The 22,915-nt window shown below is 42.8% G+C and overlaps 1 protein-coding gene across 1 annotated transcript in view; it reads left to right on the top strand.

The window, feature by feature from the left end:
• Positions 1-6,162: 6,162 nt before the first annotated feature.
• Positions 6,163-22,915, top strand: part of LOC132820319 (sodium- and chloride-dependent neutral and basic amino acid transporter B(0+)-like) — a 69,726-nt gene continuing 52,973 nt past the window's right edge. Inside the window, exons 1-3 of the mRNA XM_060832343.1 lie at positions 6,163-6,309; positions 9,014-9,167; positions 12,922-13,057. Coding sequence (XP_060688326.1) covers positions 6,163-6,309; positions 9,014-9,167; positions 12,922-13,057 — 437 coding nt within the window. The remainder of the gene's footprint in view (positions 6,310-9,013; positions 9,168-12,921; positions 13,058-22,915) is intronic.

Genomic DNA, 22,915 nt, shown 5'->3' on the forward strand with positions numbered 1-22,915 from the left:
CCATTTTCTATCCTTCCTCACATTCATCAGGTCCATCTGTGACACTTCCCTTCCCTTCACTTCTCTGTTTCTATTTCTGACAATAGACTATCTTCCAATATTCATTGCCAAACCCCTGTCTCCCACAGTTACCTTTGAATATTCTTCCTCACAACCTGCTTCTGACTAGAAGCATCTTCCACGTTCCCAGTTTCTCTGTCTCTATCACATCTGTTCTGATGATGCCACCTTCCACCAGTGTACCTCCAACACACCCTCCTTTTTGCTCAGCCAAGGACTCCATCCATTGTGGTTGACAGAGAGACCCTTCAGCTCTATCCAACCCATCTGCTATATTTCTGCCCTCAGCCCTGTCCCTCCTTTCCTGAACAATGATATTCAATTATTTTGCTTGTCCTCACTTTCTTCCTCACTAGACTCTGAATTCCAAGGATTATCCTCCACCATTTCGACAACCTCCAGCAGGATGCCACCACTAAATACATCTTCCCCTCCCCTCCAGTGTCAGCATTCCTCAGGATATGCTCCCTCCAAGACATTCCAGTAAACTTTTCCATTATATCCTCAGTCCCCACCCGCCCTCCTTACAATGCAATTGCAGAGGTTGAACACTGTCACTTCTTGTCCAGTCACTGTCTTAGTCCCCAAAAACACCTTCATGGTGATGGAGCATTTCACTTGTAATTCTTTCAATCTCGTGTACATATGCTCACATGGAACATGGAACTGCTGTCATTTTGTTTTATTCCTTTCATATAATTATGTTCAGTAAAACCTGTGGACATACATTTATCTGAATGTGGACCTTAATCTCACTGCAGCTAAAACTACACAATCTTTCACATTAATACACTGATGTTGGACAGAATTGTGTTGAGGAGACTACCACTTTCAAATAGAAACACCATGCTAATGTAACATTGAATGAAGGAGATATTTCAATCATTTCCTGCACATTCTTCAGGCAATATTTTCTCTAAAAGAGCTGAAAACTAAAATAAACCCAGTTTTTCACTTGCACCTTCTGTGTGTCTGTGTGTCTGTGACACAATACAAGACCCACAAATAAAACTGAATGGCCATCAGTCTGATATTCTCTGTTAGGTGTGAAGATTTATTGAGTACTGAGCTGGGGGATCATTTGCTGATACTACCCACATCATATTATTGCTAGGAATGAATTTTTAATTTGGAGGAGTTAATCGCTGTATCCCTGGAACAAAACTAAATATTGAAAGAGCAATTTTACAATTTAAAAGAAAAGCAGGCAATCCACTTGACTGCTTTTATGTTTTTGATGTTGGAAGAGACCGTTACAATTTTAACTGAGTACTAACAGGGATCTCTGTTGTATGAGCTTCTGATAAATAAAGGTTCACTTGGTACCATTTTCTTTAACCCCATCAGTGCTGTCAAACTTGTTTATGCAAAATAAATGCATTTATTCACTGAGAGTTCTGCAACCAATGCAAATACATTCACAAAGTTGCAGCTCCCTCGGTACAGTGTGACCCATGCAGAGATGCACAGGGTACAGGAGCTGTACAAACCTCCACAGTCCCAGGTCTGGAGACATATCCCACACCCAGTGAGGAGGGACAAAGTTTTCCCAGTTCATGATATAGTAAAAAAATGAAAATCATATTCCTAAAATTCAGAATTTATCAGAGCCCAGAGTTGAAAAGGTGAATAGCAAAGGGAAGAGTACATGACTGGCAGTGACATTTCATTTGTAGAGGCAAGGATCAAGGAAAAGGCAATTAGCATGGAAAATAATTAATCTGGTCAATGGTAGAGATTATGAGGCATGGCAGCTCAGTGGTTAGCACTGCTGACTCACAGCGCCAGGCTCCCAGGTTTGATTCCAGCCTTGGGTGACTGTCTGTGTGGAGTTTGCACATTCTCCCCGTGTCTGCGTGAATTTGCTCCGGTTTCCTCCCACAATCCAAAGATGTGCAGGTCAGGTGAATTGGCCACGCTAAATTGCCCATAGTGTTAGGTGCATTAGTCAAACGGAAATGGGTCTGGGTGGGTTGCTCTTCGGAGGGTCGGTGTGGACTTGTTGGGCCGAGGGGCCTGTTTCCACATTGTAGGGAATCTAATTCAATCTAATCTAGAAGATTTCACATGAGTTCATTCTGTATCTGGGATTATCAATTACTGTCCTCTCTCTAACTCTTAATTCCAGATCTGCTGGAGGCCCTACCTTGGTGATATTTAGAATATGGGCCACTGGCAGGTCAAGGGGAATTGGTATTCAATGTGTGTTCAGGTTAGTTCAGTCTTGGTTTCTACTTACATCTTCCATGTGGAATGAGGTGATGCATAGTGTGCAGAAACCACACTAGTTTCTTCACTAAAGAGCCAAGGATATGGGTTGTACAGGCTGAGATAGGTGATCATTCAAGCTATCATCAAATAGGAAGCCCTTGAGGAAATGTAGAAAACCTGACCCAATCACGTGGTGATGGATGTACACTATTGTTCAGACCGCAATGTTGAAAACGTCATGAAACAGTTTACAAATGAAAAAGACCAAAAGTGTTAACCAATGATTTCAAATCAGATGTCCTGGACCTCTAATGTTCAGATGTGACCTGCTCTGTGCTGGTTACACTCATTAGGGCTATGGAACCCTATCAGTGGCATAGCAACAGTAACAGGTTCTGTGAGAGGCGATTTCGGTCAAAACAATTAAGATGTGCATGACCCTAGAGACTAAGGGAGAATGGAGCCATGGGTGCGGGACAAAAACATGCTTCTTTATAATAAAGGACAAGCCATGCTTCTTTTGTAAGAACATTTTGTATACTTAAAAGTGGGATAATTTAAATAGTGCAAACGCTGACATTTTGCGAGTAGAGTAGAAAAACAAGTCCTTGACTGATAAGACCACAGGGTAGAAAAACAATTCGAGAGACATCTGCTGCAGATTGATAAGACCACTAACACTGAAAAACAAGTCCTTGACCGATAAGACCACAGGGTAGAAAAACAACTCGAGAGACATCTGCTGCAGACTTTGTAACGATGGGTGCAGAATGGAAAATTACTGACTGTTTAGAATGTGAACCTCGTGACTCTCCAGAGCCGAGGAGGGGAGGAACCAAGGAGGGGAGGGACTTGTGCTGTATATAATGAGAGGCTTTGTAATGCTCGGCGCGCTTTCTTCTTGGAAGGGTGCCCAACTCTGCAGACTTGCTAATAAAATTTTGTTTTCCTGAATTTGCCTGGAGCGATTATTGAGAAGCGATTTTCGTTTCTAACAGGTTCCACCAAGCTACAGTGAGTCAAAGGCTACAGTTCTGGATCAATGCCAAAATGGCAGCTAGACAAATTTAAATTCAATTTTAAAACCTGCAATTGAAAAAAAATCCAGTGTCAGCAATGGTAACCAGAAAACCATAATAGATTGCTGCAAAAACACATCTGGATCACTTGTGTCCTTGAGGGAAGGCAATCTGTTGTCTATCATTGGTCTGGCCGCCATGTGATTTCAGACCCACTGCACTATTGCTGATCCCACTGCCCATTGAAATAATCTAACAAGCTCCTGGGTTCAGGGACCATTAGGGATGGGTAACAAGTGCTGACCTTGGTCGTAACATTCACTTCCCACAACAGGAGATGTCACAAAGTGCATTTTTACAGCAATCAACATTAGTTTTTTAGTTACCATTACCAAACCTGTATTTTTTTTTATTTTTAATTGAATTTTTAGTTGAAATTAAATTCCACTAGCTCCTGCAATGGAATGTTAACTGGGTCCTCAGTGCATTCTCTCTGGCCCGACGTAACCAGTGTCATGACCAGAGTCTCGATGGACTGCAGTCATCTTTAATTTTGAGTTACAAAATGTGTCAGTTTGAAAGAGAGCATACACAGCCAATAACAGCTGAGGATGTAAATTTACGTTTGCCTAGAGAGTGAGAATGTGTGCCTACACAGAAGTTTGGACAAATTCTCTATCACACACACACACACACACACACACACACACACACACACACACACACACACACACACACACACACACACACACACACACACACACGAATAATACACACAAACTCACAAATGCGCGCACACATATGCACAAGCACATCCATGCACACATGTGAAAAGATATGCACATAAACAAATATACAAATTCACAAACATACAGGTACACAGAAGATGTCTCATACATCTTGGATTACATGTTTTAAATCATGCAATTGTCCTTTTCTTTCATTTTAATCGGTGTAAACTGGTGGTACTGAAGTTTGATGCTGATGGAGTGCAACATTAGTGGAGAAATTCATGCTCTGCTGAAATATGTTGTGTGTAGAGAACACAAAGGGAGGATGGGAAAGTTTTGGTTGAGACACAGGTTTACTCTCGGCCAGTAAAGGAAGTTTTAAATTGTGATGAACTGTGAGAGAACTATGGCTCTGTTGTTCCTTTGGTAATAAAATTGCCTCCTTTACACCAGCACTGGATACTGATAAAGATGTTAGAAACAGCACCTGAGACAACTGTCTGGATTTGTTCAAGTATAAACTCGGAAGTGAATTTCAGGAAACAAAATTTGAAAATACTGACTTCCAACAGGGCAGTGATGTAGTTAATAATCAAGCCTGCTACATCTGACTATTCTGAGGCTATACCCCATTCAAATATTCATACAAACAGTCCCTGCTTAGTTTCCAAGACGAGATCCTGCATGTACAGACTAATACAACCACAGCCTATCACTGTGATATTGTGTTCTTAATTACCTGATTAACAAATTTACTGACCATCCCTCCTCAGCTGCTGAGGTCACTGCCTTCACTCCCTACCTGCCAATGACAGATGAGGTGGGAAAAGGTCTGGATACTGTTGTAACGGCAGGTTTCTAATTTGTGTCTCAATTTTAAGTAAATGATATACATTGTTCAGCCTCGAAGTTACTGACCTCTGCAGTTAGACTTGATGCTATTTCATTTCAAAATGCAAATGCTCTCAAGCCTGTCGATGTGGTAGATTTGCAATGAGATACAAGGTATTTGGATGGTGCAGTCAGACAATAGGAACAGTCTTTACCTGATGTGAAGGTGAATCATCCTTAATCAGACGTCAAGAGCTGGATACATTGGAAGACGTTTAGACAATACGACGCTCCTTAATCTTTGCACCCAACCCAAACATCCAAGCACGTGGAAAAATCTCCCATCCTTGGTGACAAATGGACCGGGGACAGTTGTTTCTTTGTAGGTCCTCACAGATTGACCATCAAGAGAATACGGTGAGTATTTTATCAAACCATGATAGTAAACTCCGAACATTCTGAGTGTGATGGTGTTCTGGGGACTTTGATTTATGTGAATCGTAATGGTTCTCTCTGGGTTTCAGAGTGTTTCCAAATTGCCATTTGCTTGCTGCAATTTAGACATGATCTTGGATCTCATGGGGCTTTGAGGGCAAACTAACAGCACTCATAGAATGCCCTTTGAATCTGACGTCAACTTCAGTATTTAGCACAATTACAGATTAAGGTGGAAACTCTGAATTTGCAGTTGGTCATTTCCTGAATGAGCACAAGTTAACCTGTATCCCCCAGCTGTCTATCGGAAGCAAACAGTGAAATTTGTTGCTCTAACAAGAACGTCTCATTTTCCACACTCAGCACAATGTCAGAAATCCCAGGTAAGAATCAGCATTTATCAAAATAAGTGGGCTCGTGATAATCTGAGTAATAAATGCTGAACAAGTGACTTGATTAGAGACAAAAAAACTGCAGGTGCTTGAATTTAAAGGAGACAGAGAGGAGACAGGGAGAACACAGCAAGCCAGGCAGCATTAGGAGATGGAGAAGTTGACATTTCAGTTGTAACCCTTCTTCAGGACTGGGGGTAGGTGTGGGGGGAGCTGCAGATAAGGGGGGAGACAGGGGCAGGGTGGTGAAGTGGGGAGAGGTTTAGTCAGATAGAGTGTATGTCCAAGGTGAAAAATAGGAGGAATTCCCGTTGGTGACTGGGTGGGGTAGTAGCGAGGGGGAGGGGCTGGGAAGGGAGTTGAGGAAGGGAAGGGAGGCTATTTGAAATTAGAGAACTCAATGTTGAGTCCTCCAGGCTGTAGGCTGCCCAGGTGAAAGATGAGGTGTTGTTCCTCCAATTTGTGGTTTGGTTTGTTGTGGCAATGGAGGAGGCTCAGGGTGGTCATATCGGAATGGGAGTTGGAAAGGGAATTGAAATGGGCAGTGGCTGGGAGGTCCGGTCACCCCCTGCATGCCTGGCTGAGATGCTCGGTGAACCATTCACTAAGTTGAAGTTTGGACTTCCTGATGTAGAGAAGACCACATTGGGAACCTGATGCATAAAACTAGGATGTAAGAGAGGCAGGTGAACCTCTGTCTCGCCTGAAAGGACTGTTTGGGGCCTTGGATAGAGTTGGGGATGGGGTGGGGGGGGTGTATCAGCTGGTTTTGTGTATTTTCTGGTTGCAGAGGGTTGGTGGGGAGAGTGGCGCAAACCAAGGATTGTCAAAGGAAACGGTCCTTGTGGAAGACAGAGAAGGATGGGGAGGGGAGATGTTCTTGGTGGTGGGGTCCACTTGAAGCTGGTGGAAGTGTTTTAGGATGATGCAGTTCCATCCGCTGCCACTCCCTTCCATTCCCCCCAGCCACCAAATGGATTCATTCCTCCATTGACCAACCAGGTCATACCCACTACCTGTCCTCTCCGATCCCCACTTCACCACCCTGACCCTGCATGCCCCTTTATCTGCATCTCCCCACACAATCAGCCCTAGTCCTGAAGAAATCTTACACCTCAAACATCGCATTCTCCACCTCCTGATGCTGCCTGGCTTGCTGTGTTCTTCCAGCCTCCTGGCTGTCTATTAACAACTGACTTGGCCCTGAAATATTCAACATGTGAAATGTTCTTACAGTTCTCTTTGTTTTTAAAATCATCTTGTTACATGATTACGTAATGGCTTTTTCTGAGGATAGTTCTGCTTGTACACATTTGTTTATATCACAACACTTTAAATTTCTTATAATGTGATTTAATTAAGTACGATGTTCATTCGCTGATTGGTTGTCAGTGAGAATTATTTAATTCGATTGGCTACATGACAGCTGGATGTATCATAGCAGCTTAGCAATAGGTTCCCACATAAACTGTTCCACCATCAAAGTGGACATTGAAAAATGTAAGCTGACCAGTGAGGTGTGAAATCTCTCAATGCAGGCCAATGATGAGGTGGTTGTTTTGGCACTGGATACAAAACCCAAGTCAGTTTTTCTCTAATGGATGAAACATATGCTTTTTGCTTGAATTCTCATCAGTATTTACTGTGGAAAAGGATATGGAAGATATACACTGTAGGGAAATAGATGGTGACATCTTGCAAAATGTCCAGATTACAGAGGAGGAAGTGCTGGATGTCTTGAAACGAGTAAAGGTGGATAAATCCTCAGGACCTGATCAGGTGTACCCGAGATCTCTGTGGGAAGCTAGAGAAGTGATTGCTGGACCTCTTACTGAGATATTTGTATCATCGATAGTCACAGGTGAGGTGCCAGAAGACTGAAGGTTGGCAAACGTGGTGCCACTATTTAAGAAGGGTGTTAAGGACAAGCCAGGGAACTATAGACCAGTGAGCCTGACCTCGATGGTGGGCAAGTTGTTGGAGGGAATCCTGAGGGACAGGATGTACATGTATTTGGAAAGGCAAGGACTGATTAGGGATAGTTCACATGGCTTTGTGCATGGGAAATCATGTCTCACAAACTTGATTGAGTTTTTTGAAGAAGTAACAAAGAAGATTGATGAGGGCAGAGCAGTAGATGTGATCTATATGGACATCAGTAAGGTGTTCGACAAGGATCCCCATACTGGTTAGCAAGGTTAGATCTCATGGAATACAGGGAGAAATAGCCATTTGGATACAGAAGTGGCTCAAAGGGTGAAGACAGAGGGTGGTGGTAGAGGGTTGTTTTTAGACTGGAGGCCTGTGACCAGTGGAGTGCCACAAGGATCGATGCTGGGTCCTCTACTTTTTGTCATTCACATAAATGATTTAGATGCGAGCATAAGAGGTATAGTTAGTAAGTTTGCTGATGACACCAAAATTGGAGGTGTAGTGGACAACGAAGAAGGTTACCTCAGATTACAACAGGATTTTTACCAGATGGGCTAATGGGCTAAGAAGTGGCAGATGGAGTTTAAATCAGATAAATGCGAGGTGCTGCATTTTGGGAAAGTAAATCTTCGCAGGACTCAGATACTTAATGATGTAAGGGAATGTTGCTGAACAAAGAGACCTTGGAGTGCAGGTTCATAGCTCCTTGAAAGTGGAGTCGCAGGTAGATAAGACAGTTAAGGTGGTGTTTGGTATGCTTTCCTTTATTGGTCAGAGCATTGAGTACAGAAGTTGGGAGGTCATGTTGCGGCTGTACAGGACCTTGGTTATACCACTGTTGGAATATTGCATGCAATTCTGGTCTCCTTCCTATCGGAAAGATGTTGTGAAACTTGAAAGGGTTCAGAAAAGATTTACAAGGATGTTGCTGGGGTTTGAGGATTTGAGTTATATGGAGAGGCTGAACGGGCTGGGGCTGTTTTCCCTGGAGCTTTGGAGGCTGAGGGGTGATCTTATAGAGGTTATATTATGAGGGACATGGATAGGGTAAATAGGCAAAATCTTTTTCCTGGGCTGGGGGAGTCAGAACTAAAGGGCATAGGTTTAGGGTGAGAGGGGAAAGATATAAAAGAGACCTAAGGGGCAACCTTTTCACACAGAGGGTAGTACATGTATAGAATGAGCTGCCAGAGGATGTGGTGGAGGCTGGTACAATTGCAACATTTAAGAGACATTTGGATGGGTATATGAATTGGAAGGGTTTGGAAGGATATGGGCCAGGTGCTGACAGGCAGGACTAGATTGGGTTGGGATATCTGGTTGGCATGGAGAGGTTGGACCGTACATCTCCCTGACTCTATGGTCTAATCTCTGACTCAGCCATTTCCACTCTCTCCCTCAGGTTGCCACCAATGAACCTGTAAATGAAGATGATGAAAATGTGGAGAGAGGCAACTGGTCCTCGAAGACTGATTACTTGCTCTCAGTGATCGGCTCTGCTGTGGGTCTGGGCAATGTCTGGAGATTCCCATACTTGGCTTACAAAAATGGAGGAGGTACTGTAGACAGATCCACAATACAGCATGGAAAAGTAATGGAAAGAATAAACAGTTTATAAATAATATTAAATGAAATGAAAATCAAAATAGTTCATTGCAGTTGGTCAATAATACAGGGTTAAATAGTGTTGACAGAAAAGACAGTGAATTTAATCTCACAGCTTTAAGCTGTTTATCGAGGGCCCAATTTTCCAAAGCATCACAATCTCCCATAGATTCCCACTCTGATCCTTCCTTTCTGTAAAAATAGAAGGAGTTCTTCATTTCTGAGATGCGATTCTGATCAGGACCATTTCAGAAACGTGGAACAGTGGTACTATTCGCACAGTGCTTTCTCAACCTAGAACTGTAGTGGAGGTTGTTGATGAGTCGGGGGCTGGTTAGAGAAACCATGGTCCCCTTTCACAGCTCTCAGCTGCTGTATCCTGAAACATAAAGGTTGTTGCAGCCTCTTTGATAGCTGTTGTCCAACAGTAAGTATATGAAGGAAATGTGCAATCCTGCTGCTTGGAGGGAAGGGTGCCATCTGGGTGGTATGCCAGGGAGTGAGGTAAGGGGTATAGACTGTGTAGTAGGTAAGGTTATGCCTCAGATGTTACACAGGCACCACTGGTTGAAGACATCCAACTTTACCCTTTATATATGAGACTGGAATAAAAAGACACAGAAGTTATACTCCAGTGATTCAAAGGGTCTGTGTCTGTGCTGCAAAACCCTACAATTCGATGACTAAATGAGGACAAATTGCAAAATGAAAATCAATTTCATAGAATAAAAGAATGAATCTATGAAGACAATGTTGATCAAAGTTTCTCCTGCTAAAATAATGCCAGACTGGAGAGTCACTTTTTATGAAGCTGTTGTGACTGTTCCTGAGTTAAATGTTTGGAAAGTCGCACACTAATTTCCTCATTTTGAGTGAATAATGTTAATATTTTTATTTAAAAGCTAACATTTCTTCATTTCCAGTGCAGTAATTTGTGAAAGCACCTGGAAATGGTCAGGATAATTTAAAAAGTCTAAAGTTTAACTTGCTGTTTTCCTGGTGACGTTTCTCCCCTAAATATGAAACTGTAATCTCATGTAAGTTTAGAAGGAGCTGCATGAACTGGATGAAAGTTTAAAAATTATTTTTAGCCTATTATCAATCAAGAAAGTAAAGGCACATCTGTGAATGTATTGCTCCTCCCCCTTCAATACATGTCCATCCACAGGTTCAACGGGAAGTGGTCAGCACGGAGTATCCTCAAAAACCCATGGGAAAAGGTGAGGATGGATCCTGCCAGGATGTTCCCTGAACAGAATGTCAAAGTCATTTGGCAGAACACCTCATTGCCAGAACTTTCCAACAAGCACCAAAACACCGCTTGGCTGGTGGTGAGGAGGGCACTACCTGTCAGATCCTTCATGTCCATCCGGACTCTCTATGCCACCACACACTGCGCTCGACATGGCTTTGAGGTGAGAGATGGGGGAGGGAAGAGACTGTCACACACCTCTGGCTGAACGTGCCTTAGCAGGAAGTCTGGAGAAAGATGCAGTGGTTTTTGCCCAAGCAGCTCTGTGACACAGGACATTGTGCTCTATACCCTGTGCACTAGAATGCCCCAAAACTAATGTCGACTGTGCCATCAAGTCAGTGAAAGACACTCTTTGGTCTGCCTGAAACTTACTGGTCTTCCAGAACAAGGAGTTAACTCTGCCCAAGTGTTGCAGACGGTCAATTTCCAATGTCCAGGACTATGTGCTGACGGACACATTAAAGCTTGGGACAGCTGTCACCAAGATGCCTCAAATATCTATAAATCCAGTCTTGTACGAAGAAGAAATGTCTTGGGTTTGTTTGCTGGACAGGGACAAACTCCAATATTTGTTTTCTTCCTCATTTGCTCCTGTGCAGATCTTTCATGACTATGCATGTACATAAAGATATTTTTAGAAATAAACTACATTCTTTGAAATAAAAACTAGGAGACAATGAGTACTGCAGATGTTGTAGACATTAGAGTTGATGAAACATGGCATTGGAAAAGAGACATCTCTTCAGGCAGCATCCAGACAACAAGAGATTCGACATTTCAGGCAGAACTCTTTTTTCAGCACAGGGGAGGGGCAAGGGGTTTGAGAGATAAATGGGGGGAGAGGAATGGGGGAAGGGGAGCTGATAGGTGGGTGAAGGTAGGATGTGACATTGATACACCAGTGGAACAGTGAAGTGGGTAGGTGAGAAAGAAGATGGGCAGATAGTTTGAGTCAAGCAGATGAATCGGAGTTAGAGAGATGAATTTGGGATGTGGTGGGGGAAGGGAAGGTTTGCAAATTGGCCAATTAAGTGTTCATGGTGTATGGTTGTAGGCTTAAAGGTGGAAGATGAGGTGTTCTTCTTCCAATTTGTGGGTGGCCTTGTGTCAGATCCTGAACATTGAAAACAGAACCTACAACCAGACTGCATCAACATTGTAAAGTGAGCTTATAAACACACTGCATGGACATTGTAAAGGGAACCTACACCCAGACTGCATCAACATTGTAAAGGGAGCCTACAACCTCACTGCATGGACATTGGAAAGGGAGCCTACAACCACACTGCATGGACATTGTAAAGGGAGCCTACAACCTCACTGCATGGACATTGTAAAGGGAACCTACAACCACACTGCATCAACATCGAACAGGGAGCCTAAAACCACACTGCATGGACATTGTAAAGTGAGCCTATAAACACACTGCATGGACATTGTAAAGGGAACCACACCCAGACTGCATCAACATTGTAAAGGGAGCCTACAACCTCACTGCATGGACATTGAAAAAGAAGCCTTTAACCTCACTGCATGGACATTGAAAAGAGAGCCAACAACCTCACTGCATGGACATTGAAAAGGGAGCCTAAAACCACACTGTATAGACATTGAAAAGGGAGCCAACAACCTCACTGCATGGACATTGAAAAGGGAGCCTAAAACCACACTGCATGGACATTGAAAAACTCAGGCAAAGATTTACTTGTACATCCTCCAACCTCATCTGTTGTATCCGCTGTTCTTGATGTGGTCTCCTCTACATCGGAAATTACCAAGCGCAAACGCGTGGGATAGTAAAGGGAACAATTCTGTTCTGTATGCACCAACCAACCCCACCTTCCCTTGGCCATCCACTTCAACACCCCCTCTCACTCCCCTGAGGATACATCCATTCTATGTCTCCTCCACTACCGACACAAGGCTACCTGCAAACTGGTGGGTGAACACTTCAGCCTCTGCCTCAGGAACCTGCAACCACACAGCATGGTGTGGTTCAGAAGGGTCTTGCCCAAAATGTCAACTCTCTTGAACCTCAGATGCTGCCTGACCCGGTGTGCCTTTTCCAGTGCCACACTGAAGTAAAATTTATATCAACTTAAAAGATATGCACATCTTCAAGTGTACATATTTGACGAGGCTCATCCACATTCGTCTTAAAGAACATTCATTTGGTGTACCTCACTCTGACCTATGACACTGTATACCACAGGGATATCCTCTCAAACAAACTGGCTTCAGGATCAATGAAAGAGGAGAACATTAATTTCTAGTGTCAGGAAAAAGACTTGATTATAAATGATTCTAGACAGATAGACAGATGGAAAATAAAATGGACAGTGAGACAGAGAAAGACATATTTTAATTTGGTTTCAAAAGTTCACTTTGAGCAATTGTTTTAATCTTTTCCAATTATATATAATCCTGAAATTGTTTCCTCCATTTTCCAGCTGTATTCCTTATTCCCTACACCCTCATGTTGGCACTCGTTGGGATGCCACTGTTTTTCTTGGAAACTTCCTTTGGACAGTTTGCCAGCCTCAGTCCTGTGGCAATCTGGAAAGCTGTGCCCATGTTACAAGGTTAGTGTTTATTCCACGGCAGTCTAAATGGTCTTAGGCACTTCATCGAGAAATACTGATTCTGTCTTGTGATCTAATGGAGACTTGGTGAATTATTGGCTATAACCTGATCTTCCTCACACTTCACAAAGGCCAATGCAGGCAGTGAAGAGACAAGCATCATCAGTGAAATGTCTTCATTTCTTGTTCAATACCCGCCCTGTTGGTGAAATAGCAATAATGGAGCTGGGTCTATTTTCAACTTTATAAATGAAAAAAATGATGTCAATTATCTGACACCAGGTGAAAAGAAAGAAATAACTTGAGGTTTCATGAGAATCATACAAAGCCTTCAGATGTTTTCCTGACAACACTGGAGTTTGGAAGTGCAGTAATCTGGGGAAATCTTGTCAAGTGAAAGCTTTACACCCCGCCACACACATTACTGCTAAGGTAGTGCTGTGTTCAACTGAGTCTATAATTTCACCATTCAGTTACATCCTGGCTGATCTGTCCCTCAATTCTGTGCTTGCTACATACCTCCCTGTTACTTGTGACTGATGAGAATTAATCAATCTTCAGATTGACCAGGAACATCCACAGCTTTATGGACAAATGATTCAAGATTACCAGTGTCTTTAGTGAGAAAAATTCATTCCTCATTCACACAGTGACAGGTCTCTAATTTTAAACAAATGTTTCCTTTAATTTTTTATTCCAGAAACTTGAAGAGACAGATTCTCCACATTAATGTTACTGATTTTCTTAATTATTTAAAGTGTGCCTCTTAAATTAATCATCATCTCAATGAGTTCATCAGACACAATCACAGTTCAAAATGCAACCTTTTAAACTCTGGCACTATTCCTGTCAACATCAGCTGTGCAGTGAGCTGACCTTTCTGAGTTATGATGCCAAATTTGGGCGGCACGGTGGCACAGTGGTTAGCACTGCTGCCTCACAGCGCCAGGGACCTGGGTTCAATTCCCGCCTCAGGCGACTGACTGTGTGGAGTTTGCACGTTCTCCCCGTGTCTGCGTGGGTTTCCTCCGGGTTCTCCGGTTTCCTCCCACAGTCCAAAGATGTGCGGGTCAGGTGAATTGGCCATGCTAAATTGCCCGTAGTGTTAGGTAAGGGCTATATGTAGGGGTATGGGTGGGTTGCGCTTCGGCGGGTCGGTGTGGACTTGTTGGGCCGAAGGGCCTGTTTCCACACTGTAAGTAATCTAAATCTGAATGAACCAAACTAGACACCATCAGAGTAAACTTCTGGACAATACACCAGCTCCTTCCTATGTTTTAGCTCCTTGAACAATTCCAATTACCATTTTGGTTACATTTATTATTGTGTGCACATGGACATCAAAATCCCTTTGCTCCATATATCAAAACTCCGGATCTGTAATAATCCATTTATCCTTCAAAAAAGGGTTGTTGTTTCGATATTTGTAATTATCAAGCAAATGAGTCATTCATGTACGAATGTAAATCAATGGTATCATATGATCCTTTATTCCTGTTGTTGTGTGAGATTACCATAATACCCCAGATTAATCTAAACACATGTAATTCATGAGTAAAGCACTGTGGATAATGGGGAACTGGTGAATGTCCTGTTTCTATCATGTTACATGACAAAGGTTTTTCATGGATAGAAGCACCAAAACCCTACAGTGTGAAAACAGGCCGATTTGGCAAAACAAGTGGTTAGCACGGTGGCCCAGTGGTTAGCACTGCTGCCTCACAGCGCCAGGGACCTGGGTTCAATTCCCGCCTCAGGCGACTGACTGTGTGGAGTTTGCACATTCTCCCCGTGTCTGCGTGGGTTTCCTCCGGGTGCTCCGGTTTTTCCTCCCACAGTCCAAAGATGTGCGGGTCAGGTGAATTGGCCATGCTAAATTGCCTGTAGTGTTAGGTAAGGGGTATATGTAGGGGTATGGGTGGGTTGCGCTTCGGCGGGTCAGTGTGGACTTGTTGGGCCGAAGGGCCTGTTTCCACACTGTAAGTAATCTAATCTAATCTAAAAAAAAGTTCACACCATTGCTCCATGCAGCATCTTCCCCAGACCCACTCCCTCCCCTATCCCTATAACCTTGCATTTCCCATGGCTAATCCACCTAACCTGCACATCTTTGAACTGCGGAAGGAAGGAAAGTGGAGCACCCACAGGAAATCCGTGGAGACATGAAGAGAATGTACAAACTCCATGCAGACAGTTACCCGAGACTGGAATTGAACTCAGTCTCTGTAAGGCAGCAGTGCTAACCACTGGAGCCCCAGGCCATATCATGCTGCAAACCTATACATTCAAAAGACACAGGAGGAGAATTAGGCCATTCTGCCCATCAAGCCTGCTCCACCATTCGATCATGGCTGATGTGCTCCTTCAACCCCATTTTCCTGCCCTCTCTCCATAACCCTGCAACCCATTACCAATTAAACATCTGACTAAATCCTCCTTCAATTTACTCACTGCCCCAGCATCCACTGAACTTTGGGATAGCAAATTTCACAGATTCACAACCCTTTGGGAGAAGAAGTTTCTCCTCAACTCTGTTTCAAATTTGCTACCCCCTTTATCCTAAGACTATGACCCCTCGTCCTAGGATACCGCACAAGAGGAAGCATCTCTTCCACATCTATTCTATCCACACCTTTTATCATCTTGAATAGCTCAATTTGACCTCCCCTCATTCTTTTAAATTCCAGAGAGTGTAGGCCTAAACTGTTTAATCTCTCTTCATACGACAAACCCCTTAATTCTGAAAACAATCTGGTGAACCTCCTCTGACCTGCCTCAATGTCATTACAGCTTTCCACAAATATGAACACCAAAACTGTGCACAATACTCCAAGTGTGGTCTCACCAATGCCTTGTACAGTTGCAACAATACTTCCTTAACTTTATGTTCTGTTCCTTTAGCGATTAAAAAACAACATTCCATTTGGTTTCTTTATGATCTGCTGTACCTGCATGCTCATTTTCTGTGACTCATGGACGAGGACACCCAGATCCCTCTGTATCATAGCACCCCGAAGTCTTTCCCCATGTAAATAATAGGTCACCTTTCCATTTTTCTGACCAAATGCATGACCTCACACTTAGTTACATTTTGGCCCATTATCCTACCTACCTATAGTCAATTATAAGGTTTTTATTTCCTCATTGCAATTGACCATCCTGCCTATTTTTGTGTCATCCACAAATTTGGTGAAAGAGCCTTCTATCCCTGTAACCAAGTTGTTAAAGTAAATTGTAAATAGCCGGGATCCAAGGACCTTACCCTGTTGCATCCCACTAGTTACTGCTTTCCATCCAGAAAAGAAACCATTAATCCCGATTGCCTGTCTTCTATCCAACAGCCAGTCACCGATCCATGCTTAATAGATTACCCCTAATCTCACATGATCCCAACCTTGGGAATTAACATTTTTGGCAGCACCTTATCGAAAGTCTTCAGGAAGTCCGGATACAGAACTGGCTCAAAGGTAGAAGATAGATGGTGGAGGGTTGTTTTTTCAGACTGTGACTGGTGGAGTGTCACAAGGATCGGTGCTGAGTCCTCTACTTTTTGTCATTTACATAAATGATTTGGATGTGAGCATAAGAGATATAGTTAGTAAGTTTGTAGATGACACCAAAATTGGAGGTGTAGTGAACAGCAGAAAGGGTTACCTCAGATTACAACAGGATCTGGAACCAGATGGGCCAATGGGCTGAGAAGTGGCAGATGGAGTTTAATTAAGATAAATGCGAGGTGCTGCATTTTGGGAAAGCAAATCTTAACAGGACTTATACACTTAATGGTAAGGTCCAAGGGAGTGTTGCTGAACAAAGAGACCTTGGAGTACAGGTTCATTGCTCCTTGAAAGTGGAGTCGCAGGTAGATAGAATAGTGAAGAAGGCATTTGGTATGCTTTCCTTTATTGGTCAGAGTATTGAGTACAGGAGTTGGGAGGTCATGTTGCGGCTGTACAGGACATTGGTTAGGCCACTGTTGGAATATTGCATGAAATTCTGATCTCCTTCCTATTGGATAGATGTTGTGAAACTTGAAAGGGTTCAGAAAAGATTTACAAGGATGTTGCCAGGGTTGGAGTCTTTGAGCTATAGGAAGGGGCTGAACAGGCTGGGGCTGTTTTCCCTGGAGCATCGGAGGCTGAGGGGTGACCTTATCGAGGTTTATAAAATCATGAAGGGCATGGATAGGATAAATAGACAACGTCTTTTCCCTGGGTTGAGGGAATCCATAACTAGAGGGAATAGTTTTAGGGTGAGAGGGGAAAGATATGAAAGAGACCTAAGGGGCAACCTTTTCACACAGAGAGTGGTACATGTATAGAATGAGCTGCCAGAGGATGTGGTGGAGGCTGGTTAAATTACAACATTTAAAAGGCATCTGGATGGGTATGTGAATAGGAATTGTTTGAAAGTATATGTGCCAAATGCTGGTAGGTGGGAATTGATTGGGTTGGGATATCTGGTTGGCATGCCCAAATTGGACCGAAGGGTCTGTTTCTGTGCTGTACATTTCTATGACTTTATATATTGCATCTACAGGATCCCTATTATCCACAGAATTTGTTTGAAAAACTCTAGCAAATTAGCCAATCATGATTTGCCCTTCATAAAGCAATGCTGACTCTGATCAATAGCATTTTGACTTTCCAAACATCCTGATATTGCTTCCTTGATAATTGCTTCTGACATTCCCCCAACAGCAGATGTTAATCTAACTGGTTTTTAATTTCCCACATATTGCCTCTCTTTCTGAGTAAAGGCATTATATTAGCATTATTCCAATCTACTGTTCCCTTTCCTGTGTCCAGTGAATTTTGGATCCACTGTCTCTGCTGCCACTTCCTTTTAATGTCCTCGTAGTTTCCTGAGTACATTTTCCCTATAGATGTTGATTGTTCTACGTTCTATCCTTTCTATTGCCGCTGACTTGCCCATTCCAATTGGAATGGTACTATTGTCCTCCACCATGAAAACTGAGGCAAAGTATCAATTCAGCATCTCTGCCATCTCAGTGATCCCCACAATTAACTCCCTGGTTTTAATTTTCAAGCGACCAACATTCACCTGAGTGACTGTCTTCCCTTTTATATACCTATAGAAGCTTTCCCTATCCTTCTTGATATTTTGTGCTTGTTTTCTTTTGTAATTTACCTTAGCTCTTTTCCACAGAGTCATAGAGATGTACAGCATGGAAACAGACCCTTCGGTCCAACCCATCCATACCGACTAGATATCCCAACCCAATCTAGTCCCACCTGCCAGCACCCAGCCCATATCCCTCCAAACCCTTCCTATTCATATACCCATCCAAATGCCTCTTAAATGTTGCAATTGTACCAGCCTCCACCACATCCTCTGGCAGCTCATTCCATGCACGTACCACCCTCTGCGTGAAAACATCGCCCCTTAGGTCTCTTTTATATCTTTCCCCTCTCACCCTAAACCTATGCTCTCTAGTTCTGGACTCCCCGACCCCAGGGAAAAGACTTTGTCTATTTATCCTATCCATGCCCCTCATAATTTTATAAACCTCTATAAGGTCACCCCTCAGCCCCCGACGCTCCGGGGAAAACAGCCCTAGCCTGTTCAGCCTCTTCCTATAGCTCAAATACTCCAACTCTGGCAACATCCTTGTAAATCTTTTCTGAACCCTTTCAAGTTTCAAAACATCTTTCCGATAGGAAGGAGACCAGAATTGCACGCAATATTCCAACAGTGGCTTAACCAGTGTCTTGTACAGCCGCAATATGACCTCCCAACTCCTGTACTCAATACTCTGACCAATAAAGGAAAGCATACCAAATGCCTTCTTCACTATTCTATCCACCTGAGACTCCACCTTTAAGGAGCTATGAACCTGTACTCCAAGGTCTCTTTGTTCAGCAACACTCCCTTGGACCTTACCATTAAGTGTATAGGTCCTGCTAAGCTTTCCCAACATGCAGCACTTCTCATTTATCTGAATTAAACTCCATCTTCCACTTCTCAGCCCATTGGCCCATCTGGTCCAGATCCTGTTGTAATCTGAGGTAACCCACTTCGCTGTCCACTGCACCTCCAATTTTGGTGTCATCTACAAACTTACTAACTGTACCTCTTATGCTTATCCAAATCATTTATGTAAATGACAAAAAGTAGAGGACCCAGCACTGATCATTGTGGCACTCCACTGCTCACAGATCTCCACTCTGAAAAACAACCCTTCACCACCACTCTCTGTCTTCTACCTTTGAGCCAGCTCTGTATCAAAATGGTTATTTCTCCCTGTATTCAATGAGATCTAACCTTGCTAATCAGTTCCCATGGGGAACATTGTCGATTGCCTTACTGAAGTCCATATTGATCACATCTACTGCTCTGCCCTCATCAATCTTCTTTGTTACTTCTTCAAAAAACTCGATCAAGTTTGTGAGACATGTTTTCCCATGCACAAAGCCACGTTGACTATCCCGAATCAGTCCTTGCCTTTCCATTAATTGTTTGCTATTCCCTTGTTTATGTTTGAAAGTTTCCCAATCTTCTAGCCTGCCACTGGCCTTTGCAATATGGCATATCTTAGTTTTTGACTTAATAGTGTCCTTGAACTCCTTGTTTATCCATGGACTTTTTTTATCCCCTTCACCATCTCTCTTCCTCAATAGGATATATTTTAGTTGTGAGGAATTGGGTAGCTTTTTAAACAATAGCCACTGCTCATCCACTTTCTTACCATGTAGCTTTCCTGCATAATCTACTCAGACCAAATCTGTCCTCATGCCCATCTAGTTTATTTTGTTTAATTCCAGAACACTAGTTTGGGGCTCTGCTTTCTCACCCTCAAACTGAGTTTTGAATTCTACCATACTATGGTCATTATGACCTGGAGGATCCTTAACTAAGATGGCATCAATTAATCTCTCTTCAATTCACAACACCAAATCCAGAGTAGCCTCATCTCTGATTGGTTCCACAACATACCGCTCCAAGAAACAATCTCGAATATATTCAATGATCTCTGCCTCCAGGCTACCCTTGCCAATTTGATTCTTCCAAACAAAGTGCATGTTAAAATCATCCATAATTACTGCTGCACCTTTCTTGCAAGCCTCTAATAACCTCCTGGTTTATACTGTGCTGCACCACAGAACTCCTGTTTGGGGACCTGTAGATTATTGCAACCAATTACTTCCTCCCTTTGCTATTTGTTATTTCTATCCAGACTGATTCCACATCTTGATCTCCTGTGCTTATGCCATTTCTAATGAGAACACTGATCTCTTCCTTCACCGGCAAAGCTCCACCACCTCCTTTTCCTTTCAGTCTATCTTTCCAAAATGCTGAGTAGCCTTGGATATTCAATTCCTAGACCTGGTCTCCTTGTAGTCATCTCTCAGTAATCATGACCAAATTCTACCCTTTTGTTTCCATTTGCATCATTAACTCAATAACATTGTTTTGAATGCTTCGTACATTTACAATCAAAGCTTTTAAATTTGTTCTCCTGGTAATTTTCCCATGACTCTTGTATAATTCATTGTTGCAGAAAGCCATTCTGTCCGTCACCTTTATTAGGAGAAAGTGAGGAACGCAGATGCTGGAGATCAGAGTCAAGAGTATGGTGCTGATGAGTGTGGTGCAGGAATCCTGATGAAGGGCTTTTGCCTGAAATGTCGATTCTCCTGCTCCACAGATGCTGTCTGACCCGTTGTGCTTTTCCAGCAGTACACTCTTGACCCTCACCTTTATTGTCTGGTAACCATCCACCATATCCTAAACTGCACTCTTATCTCTTTCTTGAATTTAGGTTTTCTGATTTCCCTTACATCTGAACACCCCGCCCCACCCCCCCCCCCCCCCGCCCACTATTTAGTTCGAAGATCAGTCCACAGCCCGAGTTATGTGACTCTGGTCCCAGCATGATCCAGATGAAGACCGTCCCATTGGAACAGGTCCCTTTGTCCCCAGTACTGGTGCTAATGTCTCATGAATTCAAACTCATTTCTCCCACACTGATCTTTAAGCCATGCATTTACCTGCTTAATTTTACTGACCCTGTGTCAATTAGATCATGGCTTAGGGTGCAACCCAGAGGTTATTTCCTTTTTGGTTCTGCTTTTCAATTTAGCTCCTAGCTCTTCTTCATACTCCCTTAACAGAAACTCTGCCCTAGGTTTATCCATGTCATTGATACCTATTCGATCTATACCCTCCCATTTCAAGTTCTCTGCAGCCCGGATGAAATATCCTGAACCCGAGCGCCAGGTAGGCAACACAACCTTCAAGACTCTCGATCGTGGTCACCGAGTACAGTGTGTATGCCCCCAACAAACCATCCCCAATTAAAACTAAATTTCTCTTTTCTCCCCCCACTTAAGTGGCTCCTTGCACTACAGTGCTGCGGGGAGTTGGCTCATCCTCCCTTCAATCTCCTTTCCCATCCAGACATGGAGCAAAACTCCTCCTTCTTCCTGCCTCATTTGCAGCTACATCCTCCTGTCCCTGACCACTGGCCAAATTCAAGTTAGTTAATCTGAGGTGTGTGACTGTCTCCTGAAGCACAGTGTCCAGGTTACTCTCCCCCTCCCTGATGTGTCACAACATCAAAAGCTCAGAATTTAGCACATTAACTCTGAGCCGGAATTCCTTGAGTAACCAACATTTATTACAGACATGGCCACTGGGACCCACAAAGGGATCCACTAGTTCCCACATCATGCAGGAAGAACACGTCATCTGACTCTCCATTCTCATTTAATTAACTACTTTGAGTTGGTAAAAAAAATTTTTGACTGTTGTTATATCTCTGCTTATGATCTCAATCTGAACATAAGTTTTAACCAATAATTTAGTACGTATTCAATTGAACACAGACTCAATGTTAACACAGATTCAAATTTAACACATTCAAGTGTAGCAGATTCCGTATTTGCCAATCAAGTCATAGCCATCCTGTGACATACTGTTCAGCTCCCCCCTCAGTTGAAACACTCAGAATCAGAAGCTCTTACCCTCCCAGGATGCCCTCTGGTTCACTCCCACTCAGGCCTGCTCTTGAAGCAAAGGCCCCAAATCCTCATGGTAAGGTTTTATATTACTTACCATCCCTGGCTGTCCTCTGGTTCACGAAGAGATGAGTTCCACTTCTTCCAATGTACTTCAAAGCGATGCGGACTTATTGCACACCCCTCCCAGTCAATTCATTATTCATGTATCTTCATTATTTAAAAATCTTAATGAGATGAAGGGATAGTTTTGAATACCAAATTTGCTGATGGCACACCAAATAGTGAGGAAAGTAGTGAGGAAGATAATAAAGCTGTAAAAATTCAGTTCAAAAGCAAAAATCTGACAATAGAACACATGAAAATGTAAAATTGCCCATTTTAGCAGGAAGAATATTGAAATGGTGAGAGATCGCAACACAGAAATGCAAACGGTGTCCTCATGAAAGAATTGCTGAATGTCAGTATGCAAGAACAGCAAGTTAAGGAAAGTTGATTGCATGTTGTGACTTATCATGAGGAGAACTGAATTCAAATGTGGGGTGTTTATGCTTTATTTATATGGAGCACCGGTGAGGCCGTTATCTGGAGTATTGTGCACAGTACTGGTTCTCTTATTTAAAGAAGGGGACAATTGTGTTGGAAGAGATTCAGAGAAGGTTTGCCAGAATAATACTTGAAATGAGAGGACGTAGCTCAACATTCTTTAGAGAGAAACAGTCAGGATATATAATCTGCCCATTCACATTCAATCCTTTGGAATTAGATTGTCATTCAATACAGTAATAAGGATTGATTTTTTGCCATATAACCACTGTTCCGATGGAAAACAAATGAAGGAACCTCTGGCTTTTCAAAAAGCGATGTTTTAGTTAAAATTA

Source organism: Hemiscyllium ocellatum, chromosome 11 (genome assembly GCF_020745735.1).
Source record: "Hemiscyllium ocellatum isolate sHemOce1 chromosome 11, sHemOce1.pat.X.cur, whole genome shotgun sequence".
In the NCBI taxonomy this organism is placed as follows: domain Eukaryota; kingdom Metazoa; phylum Chordata; class Chondrichthyes; order Orectolobiformes; family Hemiscylliidae; genus Hemiscyllium; species Hemiscyllium ocellatum.